At 31.2% G+C, this 10,938-nt stretch overlaps 1 protein-coding gene across 1 annotated transcript; it reads right to left on the reverse strand.

Moving 5' to 3' along the window:
* Positions 1 to 5,027: 5,027 nt before the first annotated feature.
* On the reverse strand, positions 5,028 to 8,799 carry LOC106762451 (inosine-5'-monophosphate dehydrogenase). The gene is made up of 5 exons (XM_014646374.2): positions 8,745 to 8,799; positions 7,636 to 8,639; positions 6,636 to 6,815; positions 6,061 to 6,318; positions 5,028 to 5,457 (listed from the first exon to the last, which is right to left on the reverse strand). Exons 2-5 carry the CDS (start codon positions 8,632 to 8,634, stop codon positions 5,386 to 5,388), a joined length of 1,509 nt encoding a protein of 502 aa, XP_014501860.1. The 5' UTR covers positions 8,635 to 8,639; positions 8,745 to 8,799; the 3' UTR covers positions 5,028 to 5,385.
* Positions 8,800 to 10,938: the final 2,139 nt, after the last annotated feature.

Raw genomic sequence — 10,938 nt, forward strand, 5'->3', positions numbered from 1 at the left:
TAGGAGTTAAGTGTTAAATACATTATTAGTTGAGTTAACTTTAGTATTAGTTGAGTTAACTTTAGTATTAGTTGAGTTAACTTTAGTTTAAGTAGTCTTGTGTTTGCTTTTGGGCCTAAACACTTAAATTGAATAAAGTTATACTTCTAAGTTCACTGTCTTAAGAGTTCTTTATTCTTGTTATGATTTTTCTTAATAATCTTTTTGTATTTATTGTTTGAGTCTATTATGAAGGTTGTTTTCTTTGAAATTATAAATCTTAATTCATTTTATAATTTCTCTTGCACAATATTTTTGCTTTTCATTAATTTTGGTGAATACAAATTTAATTCATCATGAGATGTATTTTCGCAATCTTCTTCTTGGATACCATTTTGAGTTGATTGAGATCCTTTTGATCTTCTAAGATTCACATAAATTATTACGAGTTTCTGTAAATACATATCTATTAACTTTATTTTTTTATAATGATAGTAAAAATAGTGATGATGTGTTGTCTTAGGTATAATCGATATAATTAGGGATGAAAAGTGATAATAATTTAATGTGAATGAACTAGTTAGAAGTTAGATGTAGGATTGTATAAAAATACTCGCTCTCCTAAATATGAGTGGTTCAAATAAAAGAATGGTGGAGAGGTTTGAAATTATGAGGGTTGTAGTTGGTGAATAAGAACACCTCTTAGAATTTTGAAGGTTGAGAGTATGGAATTGAAGAATTACCTTTATGAAAACTAAGACAACATATAATCATGTCACATTAAAAGTGTGTTGTGCAAGCCAAGGTTAGCACACAAGTTCATATTGACATGCCTGACAATAATGGAACATAAGTTAGATTAGGGCACATTCGGTGGCACACATGTTAAATTTGACACACATTCCAAGGGTGCCACACGAGTTAAGACTGACACACATATCAAGACTTGTTGAATATAATGAAAAACTATGTATGGAATTAATTTTCCTTGAGTTGAATATATGCATAGGATACTCTAATTATAATAAAAAATATATGAGTTAAGCCCAAAATACAAATAAAGAATAATAAGAAGCTAACTAAAGATAAAATATAAAGATAAAATAAAAATAATATATCTAACAAAGGTGCAATAAGAGTTAAAATCGATACAATTGTTTGCCTTGCAAGTCAATTTGTAACATGCAAACCAAAGTGTGTTATGTAAACTAATGTTTGTAATTTAAGGCTAGAAGAGATAAGAAAAATAACAACATACACTTCTTTATACCACTTTTTATGAGAAACATAAGATGAAAGAAGAATCTTCACTTGAATTTAGAAAACACATGATAAAATTTATTAAAAAAGGTAAATATCTCTAGAAATACTCATAGAAATGAGAGAGCATTCTCTTTAATCTTCAAAATTTCATTCATAAGTTATACTATAAATTGTAAGATATATGTTTATATTGACTAACTATACAATATGAAAGGTCTTATAAGTTGTTCATTGATACATATATGTTTCCAAATAAGACCATTGTCATAGAATACAAAGATTTTAGGGATTGTTTAGTTAGTAGAGACACCTTTTCAAACAAAATTGCTACTTTTTAAAATGTTTAATCATTTTCGAGATCTTTATTTATGATAGAAAGTCTTAAATCGGTCCCTCAATCTTTGTCATAATTGAATCCATACTTTTGAAAAATTGATGCAATTGGATCACTGTTGTTAAATTTCCTAAATGATTTGAAAAATACTTTGACATGGCACGCTGATGGAGCTTTTTTAAATGATGTGGCTCACTAAAATGGATAGTGACGTGAAGTTTTGTTTATTTAAAATAAACAATTAGGGAAAATCTCGTTGAGGTCGATCATGATGTTTGCCGTTGTTCTTCTTCTTCCACAGTCTTCTTCTCATTCGACATTGATAAACTTGGCACTTCTTCTTCTACAATGTTATTGATTATGGTTATTCGTCTGTTACGACATTTTCACTTTCGTTCATCTTCTTCAATTATGGTTTGTGGTTCTTCGTCATCATACTCTTTTTCATTATCATTTTCGTCACAGTTCTCTTCATATACATGTGCAGGGTTTGTCGCTACCAGGAACGTTTCCCTACCATAACATTTTCTGCACTGTCCACACATCGCCACTCCTGCAATCTTAGTGATTGGACCCTGCAACCTCAATGATAGGTGACTTATTCATCACTCAAGTTGTCCTCTTTACAAAGCTTCTCTTAAGCTTGAATCTATTTTCCTAAAGATTTTGATTAAGTATTCACCATTTAGAACTTATACTACAAGGATGGATCCGTATATAATATGTATTATCCGTATGTAGTTAGAACTAAGTATTACCCAAGGATATTATATACGGATTTGGGAAATTATTTTTTTTAAAAAAATGTTTTTTTGATTAATTGGATGTTGGAGCTGCGTATCACTCTCATTCTGAAGCATTTTCCTCTCTTTCTCGAACCCTACGAACTCTCTTCTCTGTCGAACCCTCTTCTCTCTCGAAGTTGTCGCTCACCTCTATCTCTCTCGAGCCCTCTTCATCAATCCTTCATCAAACACTGTCACCTCTCCTCTTGAACCTTCAGTCACCTCTCCTCTTGAACCTCTCTTCTTTGCAGTTGTCGGTCGACTTCTCCACTCCCACACTCCAACCCTCTTTTGTCGAACCCTATCGTGCCCTAAATCATTCTTCTCTCGAGCCCTAAATCTAGTAAGTCATTCTTCTCTTCCTTCAATTTTTTGATAATCTGTAATGCCTAAAAATCTTTAAAATTGAACCCTAATATGTGTTAATTTTATTTTAATTGGCCCATTTTTGGTTAGTAAGACGTAGATGGATTTTGATGATATATAAGTTATATACGGATATTTCCGTATATAAATTATATACGAATATATCTGTATATAACCTAGGTACAATGATATTATATACAAATTTTTACCCGTGTGCAATCTGTATATAACCAAGTATTATATACGGATTTTGAACCTTATATATGAATTGAATTTTGGCGGTATATAATTTAATTTTTTCTGATATTTAAATAATCAGGACTCAAAAGTTAAAACAGTATTTGTTTTTTTTTTTTTTGGCAATTAAACATCCACAATTTAACTTTTTATTGTGTTTAAAAAAAATAACAAACAAAACTCATTATGCTGTAAATTTTCCAAGTTACATAGGTTTCTTATGTTGAAGTGGAATGATGATCTACAAGAAATAACTTAGTTTCTTCTGATTATTTTTAAATATAAATTATAAATGTAGTGACTCTATATTCAATTCATCTTAAAAGAAAAATATATAATCAAAGTACATAGGTACATGAGTTATTTTTTAGCCATTCTATTCTAAAAATTGAGTAGTACAATTCTAAAAGATATAATTAACTTTTTCTGGAACACTTTTTGTCTTTTCACATTCTTGATTTTTTTTAAAACACATTTTTCTTTTACTTTTTTTAATATTTTAGAAAATGTTTTTTAAAACATGAAAATCAAAAGGGACTCTTAAAATAATTGTGATTCATAAGATTGTGTGAGTGGAATAGTAGCATTTTGATAAAAAGAGAAAAAAAATGAAGATAAATATGCCAATTTAAATAAGAGAAACAGAACGAATATGTTTATAAAAAGTGTGAGTGCAAATAGCAGAGCCTTATTAATATTTCACCTGAAAAATAGGGAACCAATACCCATATTCCCATGGAACCACAGTGTCGATTTGTTTGTAGAAAAAGAAAAAAAGTGAAATAAAAATGAAATGGAACAATTCAACAGGACTGTGGCATGATGAGGACCATGCAGTGAATTAACTAATTTTCCGCATAACTTTATTTCCAAAAGTTTATGTTAATTAACCCATGATGAGGATTATGTAATGAAGTTTAAAATTGATGCCTCTAACTATAATTCTTTGCTTTAATTGTATTATGATGTAACAATTCTTCACTACAATAACAAAATTCCTACAAGTTACAACTATTAATCAGTCTGCAACTCGAAATTAGATGGTCAAATAAATAAGAATAATAATATTTAGACAATATTTTTTTTTTACAATATTTGAACATTGATTACGTGTTATTCTGTGATTGGTCCTAAATTCAATAGTGTTTACGATTATTATTATTGATTGTGGAGTAATTTAAGACCAATCAATCACAGAATGATACGTAGTCAATGTTCAAATGTTGTTAAAATTTTTTTTCTAAATATCATTATCGAATAAATAATTACAATCAAGGATAAATAAATTTCTATTATTTCCTTAAAAGAAATGGGGGTAATCCTCGAGAATAAAATTTCAGGATATGTTTTAATGTCTTCCAGGAAAATGAAGTCCGGAACGATGGAGTTTTGGGACATGATGCAGGAAGTAATAGCCTTTTGTTTATGTACTTCTAATGCTCCGGTCTCATCTATTACAATTTTTTTTTCTATTTATTTGAATAAATATGGAGATAAGTGAGGATAAATTTAAAAGTAAAATTTGTGATAATTAGTGTATGATTTAATTTATATGACAGATTAAAAAAATTTACTTCAAAATTCACTCCCATTTATCTCTAAATCTATTCAAATAAACAATAAAAAAATTATTATCAAATCTTTTCAAATCCTTTTAACTACTCTCCTCCAATTACATAATTCATCCAAGTTCATAGTATAGAGCAAATAAAACTAATTTTTATAAATCACATTGAATCAATTAAACATCAAACTCTTTTTATTAACACGGAATACTTTTATAACTTAATACTAATATTAAGAAAACAATTTAAAAGATCGAAACATTTAAATCATCAATATTCTACAAATGAACAGATGGAACCAAGCTCAACGTTTAACTTCTTTAAACAGGTAAAGGAAACAATTCAGTTTTCAAAGATTTTTAAATTAGTTCATGTGTTAAATTTTACCCAAATTTACTATTATCATCTCAACATGAGAGATTAAAATAAATACTTTCAGGGTCTTACTTTTGTTAGGAATAAATACTTTTAGGGTCTTACTTTTGTTAGGAATAAATGTAAACAAGTATTCAAATAGACTCATTATTCCACCGGGTTAGGGCACTACAGGCCACAGGCACATTATATTATTCGAATCCAAACCAAAAGTTATTGCGGCACTACGGATAACCATAATGTTTGCTTAACATGAAAACATGCAAAATATAATTAGGTAAGTCCATGACACATTTGATAAAAACTCTCACGAAATCAGTGTTATTCCTTCAGAAACTCAGGAAAAAATTTCCACGATGTTCTATTAGAGGTATAGACTTCAATTCGCTTGACACAGCAGCAACATGTTCCCTTCTTTTATGGTTTACTGCAACAAAGGATTATAGCACCGCTTATGATTTGGGATGGATTGTTTCACACATCAATAGTATTTCTTTTCATAAGAAACCAGCCCATGAACTCCACCTTCAACCTGTGCTGCTCCAGTCCGGACCTGGGAAGAACAGAACATATACATCAAAGTTTTGTTGATGTAAAACAATTGTGGCTTGTAAACACAGCAAATTGCAGACTCAATACAATTACAAGAGTTTACCCATAGACAAACCACAATTAACAAACATACCCCGGTTGAGAAAGACTCATTGTACACAGTCTTACATTGATGCAAATAAATTGTTTACATTTTATTTTTAAATCAATGGAATCCATTCAGGTGACCTAAAATTTTAAGGAAACAATAATAGTTTGTTGTTAAACTCAAGGTGTATTTAGAATCAAGAAAATAGACCTATTTGAGTCCTGACTTCTATTAGATTAGTCCTTTCTAATCCATCCTAACAAATTGCCGCAATTTCTTTTACTACTTTTCTAGCCTTATTAGTTTAAGAATACAATGGTAAACAAAAGGGTATTCCTTTTAGAACTACAGTATCCTAGCTTTTGAACAAAGCCAAATAAATGGGTTCAATAGGAAAAAGGGAGTCAGTCAACAAATAGCATCACCTTTTTTGTTGTGCAAATAAAGAAACTTCATTGATATCTAATGTTAATAGCCAGAATAAGAAGTAAATAATTAAAAGTGGCTTAACCATACCTCCAGTCTTAACACCCTGGACCTTAGAAGGTCATGAGCAGACTCTAGAGAAGAGGCGCCAATATCCTGGAACCCTTGCCTAACTGCTTGCAAGGTGTATGGTATGAAGTTCAAGACAGAACCCTTGTCCTTGACAGCTCCAACAACCCCCTGAGCAATTTTTAGCTTTGCTGTATCACCCAAGTACCTTGCATCACTCCCTTTAGTCATAGCTTCTAGGGAACCCATACCTCTATACTTTTTGACACGTTGGCCATTCTGGTGCATAAATGGTAGTTAGTAATTGATATAAATACCATATTTATTCTTGTTTAAGTATGTAACAAGTCATCAGCAAAAGAAAGAGGAATGGGCAATTTATAGAAACTAAGAGATAGGAAAGAAAAGAAATCACAGAGAGAGCCAGTGTGAGAGAGAGATATAAACACATTTTCAGAAATATAAAAATCTAACATACAGTTCCTAAAAGAAGAACAAAAAATACAGTCTTCCCCTGTTCTCTTTTTCTAAAGAGATTTTCTTTATAACACTATAACTTACATATATGCTGAGAATATATTTAAGGATATACATACCTGATATACATAAGCTCCCGGAGCCTCATGGCTACCAGCCAAGAAGCTCCCCATCATAACAGTTGACGCTCCCAATGACAAAGCCTTAACAATATGACCAGAGTTTGAGATGCCACCATCGGCAATGACAGGAACACCACTTTTATATGCAATGGATGAGACCTTGTAAACAGCAGTTGCCTGAAATGCATAAACTAAAATAGTCAATATTAAGAATTGAGGAATTGAATACCTTATTTTTAATATTTGTTATCAAAAAGTAAAACATAACACCAACCGACTTTTACCCCATTGTTTTCAAACATCTTTTAAAGAAACAGTAAAAGTAGGGAACACATTTAAAAAACCAGTACAGAGAAAGCCCTTTAGAGAACTCCAAGGATCAGGCATGACGCACAAGCCCCATCAAGAGTCAAGTCGCTAACTATAGACACCCTAAACTCCTGCCAAAAGACCATCGCCAATTATCAAACATTATCAATCCCAAAAGTTGACCCAATCCTCAAAAGGATTCATTGATCCTCGAATCCAACCAACACAAAAATCTTATCACAACTCAAAGCTAAACACAGCACACCAAGGTTCTAAAAACTCATCCATGACACTATTCTGTCTACAAAATCAAAAACTTCGGAGTCTCTAAGCAGCTAAACAGCATCCACAACGATTTAAAGCCTAAAAACAAATCACGCACTTAAATTTGATGTTAAGGGAACTAATGAGTTGGTTTCAAGTGGTTAATATACTAAACCCAAAGTTAAACTGTTAGAGCACTTGCCGGGTTTGTTCCTTGGGAAAAAAAAGCAGTAGTATTTGTTCAGACTTCAATTACCTCGGGATTGTTTTAAGGAGAAGCCTTAATAATTATGAATCATGTCCATGAATCAAAAAATATATTTGAAGCTAAGGGTGAACAGATTCAATCAATAATCAACAATCATTCAATCAATGCTCAACCAATAACCAATCAATCAGTGATCAATTAAGGAATCAAATATACCTGACCACGTCCCACAGCACAAACCTCCTGGGTGGTACAAATGGACCCAGACCCCATTCCAACCCTCAACCCATCAACCCCAGCCTGAATCAAATTCTCAGCTTGGTACATGGTCACAACATTCCCACCAATCACATCAAGCTCAGGGTAGACACTCTTCACATACTTCACCATCTCTAACTGATAAATTGAGTTCCCTTGAGAACTATCCAACACAACAACATTCACCCCAGCCTTTACCAAATGCTTCAGCCTCTCCTTATCATCCTCTCTCGTCCCAATCGCCGCCCCCACCATAAACTCCCCATCTGACCCCACCGTCGCCGAAGCCACCAATTTGGGGTACCCCTTCACCCTCTCCACCTCCTCTCTCACCACCAAATCCACCACTTCACCGTTCCTCTCCAAAGCCACTGCACCACTCCTCTCATTCTCCATGATCTCATGAATTTTGTTCAGGTCTGCGTTCCACGGCGCGCGCCGGGGCGGAGGCGCCATGTAGTCGCCCACCCTTAAGCTCTTGTCGTTTTGATTGGTCCAGTCGCGCTTTGAGACATAGCCGAGAAGCTTCCCGCCGGCGGCGCCTGTGTCTGTGACGAGGAGAAACGGGGAGCCCGCAAAGTCGTCCTCGTGCTCGATGACATCGGAAGGGGCCGCGAAGGCGGGGTCGGATAGGATGGGGACGCGGCGGGACTTGGCCGCGCGTAGGAGTGCGGCCTGGGCGGCTGCCGGAACGTTTGAGTGCACGATGGCGATGCCGCCGAGGGAGGCCATGGCACTGGCCATGGCGGACTCGGATACTGTGTCCATGGGGGAGGCAACGAGGGGGACTGCGAGGGGGAGCCGGCGCGAGAGGCGCGTGGAGAGGTCGACGGCGTCGGCGGCGAAGTCGATGTAGTGGGGCAGGAAGATGACGTCATCGTAAGTGTAGGAGAAGCCTTGCGAGAAGAGCTTCTCGGCGGTGAAACCGTCCTCGATCGGCGGTGGAGTGTAGTCCATTGGAGCTGCCGGAAAGAGGGTTTAGGGTTTACCGTTAGTATTTAAAGAAAAAGGAAAGAAAATAATAAAATAATAAATATTGAAATAAATAGTAACGATTATTGGTTTACCTGAAGTTCACAAGTGTAGAAAAGACACGATTCTGTTGTCTATGAGCTGGAGAGGACGTGTACTCGATAACCCATAAATTTATACCCCCAAAGAGATAACATAAAAAATTATGCTTTCGTCTCATTATAAAATTTCTTTCGTATCTTATTTTTTTATTAAATATGTTTTTAGTCTTTTTATTTTGGACGATTTTGGTTTTAGTGTCTCTTTTAAATTAAAATATAATTTAGTTTTCTAACTTTAAAAAATTTTGGTTTTAGTTATTTTTATCAATTTTTTTTATTTTATTTGTTGTTTTAAGCACGTTTCATTATAGCATTTGGATTGTTTACACTGTTTAATACATTTTTGCTTCAATTTTAACTAAGAAACGCGTTTGAAACAGCAAATAAGATTAAAAAAATTTGGTAAAAAGAACTAAAACTAAAATTTTCTAAATTTGAAGGACTAAATTGTACCTTAATTTAAAAGAGGAATTAAAACCAAAATCGCACCAAAATACAGGTATTAAAAAGATGTTTAACCCTTACTTTTTCGTATGCACCCAAAATATTAATTATTTTATTCACCTTTTCACTTCAAATTAAGTTTCATTGATTATTACTAAAAATAGATTTTAATAAAGTTATTTAAAATGCTATTATAATTTTAAAAAAGGTTAAATATTGTTAGTTCACATTTAAGAAAACACATTTATAGTCTTTGAAGAAGAATAAAATCATGTTATCTTTGATAATTATAACCACTAAATACATATTATAGTTGTTAAAATTTAATTTTAAAATATTATAACTATTCTTAACATTATATATTATCACTGGCCAAACTACTCTTGAAGTTGAACATTTCATCTTTATCAGTTTAGTTGTGGATTTTAGTGAGAAGAATTTCATTCCAATATAGATGAAAATTCAATGGAAGTTTGGAAGGATGAAGATCTATCATAAAATTCAAATATATCCTCATAGTACCAATGTTATTATTTATTATGTAGCCTTCCCAAAACACCTTTTCTCCCAATTATAAGATATGTAATGATATATTAGTTATTAAACTTAAGTTTCGTCTATGTTTTCGTTTAATTTTTTTAATCTGAGTTTATTTTTATTTTTTAATTAATTTTTCTATAATTTTTGTTTAATTAAGTTATTTATAACAATATTATTTCAATAATTAATGGCATGTAAAGTATATGTTACGGTTTTTTTTTTTAATTTTTTTAAAAATTTTAATACTTTTTTATTTTTTACTTTTTTAATTCTTTTTATTTTTTAATTCAGTTTTAATATTTTTTATTTTTTCAATTAAATTTAAAAAAAGTTATATAATTTTTTCTTTTTCTAATTTGAGAAAAAAATTTAACTTTATATATATATATATATATATATATATATATATATATATATATTGATATTTTTATTAAAATTAACATTTTTATTAGTTACTATTTTTAGAATTATTTTTAAATCAATTATCATAATTATATTTTAATAATATAATTAGAGTTAATTTTAAAATAATTTAAAAATTATTAAAAACGATATATGAAGTGTTAGATGTATTAAAATAATTTTAAAAATATTAAAAGAAATACATATATATACTTTTTTCTCTTTAAAAGGTTGACTATTTATGTGTATCATTTTTAGGGTTAAATATGTTTTTAATTCCTATATAATAAATAAAGTTAAAAAAATTTGGTAAAAACGGCTAAAAGCAGAGTTTTCTAAAGTTGAAGGACTAAATTATACCTTAGTTTGAAAGAGAGACTAAAACCAAAATCGTCCCAAAATATAGGAACTAAAACATATTTAACCCTCATTTTTATCAATTTTGTTCTTTGATCACTTATATGAAAATTTTAATGAAAAACATATATTAAAAAACAAAATGTAAAAAAAAAACGGATCAAGATTATAATATACAATATTAATAAACTTGGACTAAATTTTTTTTAGCCTTACTATATTAAAAATGTAGGAAGAATAATTTCACATTAACTTAAGTACCATACAAATCAAGAGTAGTTAACAAAACAAAAGAATTATTTCTAGTTTTGATTACCATTAAACAAACTACAAATTGTACAACATTTACTAAAAAAAGCATACCTAACTCTATTATTATAATATAATTATTAGAATTAGCTTAAAAATAATTTCAGAAATATTAGTTAATAAAAATATTAATATA

This window comes from Vigna radiata, chromosome 5, assembly GCF_000741045.1.
Source record: "Vigna radiata var. radiata cultivar VC1973A chromosome 5, Vradiata_ver6, whole genome shotgun sequence".
NCBI lineage: Eukaryota > Viridiplantae > Streptophyta > Magnoliopsida > Fabales > Fabaceae > Vigna > Vigna radiata.